The sequence below is a fragment of the Symphalangus syndactylus genome, chromosome 12, assembly GCF_028878055.3.
Source record: "Symphalangus syndactylus isolate Jambi chromosome 12, NHGRI_mSymSyn1-v2.1_pri, whole genome shotgun sequence".
Lineage (NCBI taxonomy): Eukaryota > Metazoa > Chordata > Mammalia > Primates > Hylobatidae > Symphalangus > Symphalangus syndactylus.
The window spans coordinates 85,497,767-85,500,325 of NC_072441.2; the positions used below are offsets into that span (position 1 = coordinate 85,497,767).

The 2,559-nt window shown below is 42.3% G+C and overlaps 1 protein-coding gene across 1 annotated transcript; it reads right to left on the reverse strand.

Moving 5' to 3' along the window:
- Positions 1-674: 674 nt before the first annotated feature.
- Positions 675-2,279, reverse strand: LOC134733935 (WD40 repeat-containing protein SMU1-like). Its single transcript, XM_063624903.1, is given in 2 exon segments — positions 675-2,069; positions 2,071-2,279. Coding segments are annotated over 2 exon segments (1,539 nt in total). The 5' UTR covers positions 2,250-2,279; the 3' UTR covers positions 675-709.
- Positions 2,280-2,559: the final 280 nt, after the last annotated feature.

Sequence of the window (2,559 nt, forward strand, 5' to 3'; positions counted from 1 at the left end):
AAAAAAAAAGATGGAACAGAACACAGCTACTGAATATGATATAGTTCCTTATTTACGAGTTTTACTATGGGAGGGACATTTTAATCAGCATTTCAAATAATCAAAGGAGTAAAATTTTTTTCTAGAAATATCAGTATTTCACTCTCCAGGTAGAAGATTAATGAAAACATTAAGTGACTGCACCAGTTAGAAGAAGATAAACTAATACCTTAAAAATATATTTAAAAAAGGAAGGGTACTTGCTACTTAAACATGAATTTTCACAAAATTATTCTTGTGACTAATTCAGACAATCGATTTGCTTAGAAATCTGGTGAAAAAAAAAAAGCACATTACATGAATATGCCTTCATTTAAGTACGTGCTTTCTTTTTTTTTTTTTTTTTTTTTTTTTTTTTTGAGACGGAGTCTTGCTCTGTCGCCCAGGCTGGAGTGCAGTGGCGCAATCTCGGCTCACTGCAAGCTCCGCCTCCCGGGTTCACGCCATTCTCCTGCCTCAGCCTCTCCGAGTAGCTGGGACTACAGGCGCCCGCCACCACGCCCGGCTAATTTTTTGTATTTTTAGTAGAGACGGGGTTTCACTGTGGTCTCGATCTCCTGACCTCGTGATCCGCCCGCCTCGGCCTCCCAAAGTGCTGGGATTACAAGCGTGAGCCACCGCGCCCGGCCTAAGTACGTGCTTTCAAGCTGATTTAAAAAGAAAAGTTGAATTATGGTTTCCAGAGCTTTAGGAGTCTGTCTTCACTGTAGGTAGCAATCAGGTTCTGATGAGGGTGATGTGCAATACCAATCACATCCTTCTCGTGCACTGTCAGAGTTCTCTCTAGTTTGCCAGTGACTGTGCTGAAACAGTAGAGCACAAAGCCCTCCCCTACACAGTAGATCCATTCACTACAGGGAGAGAGGGCACAGCAAACGAAGTCCCCACCTTCTCTTTTACCAGAACTGAAGTTTCTGACAATCTGCCCCTGCATGTTCATGATGACCACCGTGTTTGATCTGTTGCACACCACAAAGTGCTGAGGATTTTTAGGAAGTAGAATCACACTGTTGATGGTAATATCTGTCCCCGCAGTGCTGCCCAGGGATTTAAAGGTATTTGAACATTCTGTGGTCTTCATATTCCAGATCTTTACAGTGCCATCAGAGGATGCACTAATAATATAATGTCCATCTTGTATAAATGTTGCTTTGTTAACAAAGGAGGAATGGCCACAAAATTCCTTCAGGGTTTTCCCAGATTTTAAACCATGAATTCTAATTGTCTGGTCACAAGAAACACTAAGGATCTGACTGCTATCCTTAGAAAAGCTTAGACAGGTGACACCCTTACTGTGTGCCCTCTCATATCTCCTTAAACATTGTCTACTCTGAATCTTCCATACCTTGATTTTTCCATCTTGGGCCCCAGTTGCTAACATTTCTGTATCTCTGCTGAAACACATGCAGAGGACAGCATCATCCATCATCATAAAGCTATCCTGGGCCTGGTACTTAAGATCCTTTCTGATTTTTCCAGTAGTAAAGTTCCATACTTCAGTGAATCCATCAACAGACCCAGTGACCGAATACTGACCATCTGGAGAAAATCGAGCACACTCCACGCGTGATTTCTGACCAAACTTAATATGCCTGCTCAGTTGTGTAGGAAACTTTTCTTCTTCCACATCTTTGACAGCTGCTTTGCCTCGAAACAAATCTATGGTCATACCAGGAGGAAGCAATCCCTGATGCTGCTGCCACTTCAGTGCCTGTCCCAGCAATGCCATGAGACGAGATGGAGGTACCAGACTGACTTCACCAGCTAAGGCCTGGGCAATTGCTGCTCTTCTCTTTTCTTTGCTACTTCCATCTGAGTATGCCTCATGAGGATCAAAGTAAGACCTGGCCGAAAGGTTCTCCAGATGAATATATTGCTCTGGCTGTGTTTGTTTTAATGTGATCGTGGGATCAGTCTGTCTCAATAGTGACCTGGCAGCACCCAATTCACCTAGCTCTATCAATTCCAGAACAACCTGTTCATAGAGGTCAATGAGGGTTTTGTCTGGCAATTTCAGAGACTGTATAGCCTACAACAGTATCCCAATGGCCACTGTTAATGTCAGCCACAAAACTCTCAATGCTGTCCACAGTATTCAGAGACACAGTAGCCTTCTCCTGCAAGGTGGCTAATGCCCGACGTAAACTGTTCTCCTTCAAGTACTGCATGATAAGGCGGATCACATCCGAAGATTCGATTTCGATCGACATAGCTGTATCTCTCCGGGAGCAGGCTCCAGTTCTCCCCTGAATTTGTTTATTCATTCTAACTATTTCCGTGTATGTATTCTTTAAGGTTTTCTACATATAATGTCATATCGTCTGCTAATAGAGATAATTTTACTCCTTCCTTTCCAATTTGGATGGCTTTTTTTTTTTAATTTTTTTTTTTTTGTGTGTGTAATTGCTCAGGTTAGAACTTACAGGACTATTTTGAATAGAAGTGATGAAAGTGGAAGAACCTGTCTCATTCCTGACCTTAGGGGAAAGCTTCCAGTTTTTCACCAGTGAGTATGGATCT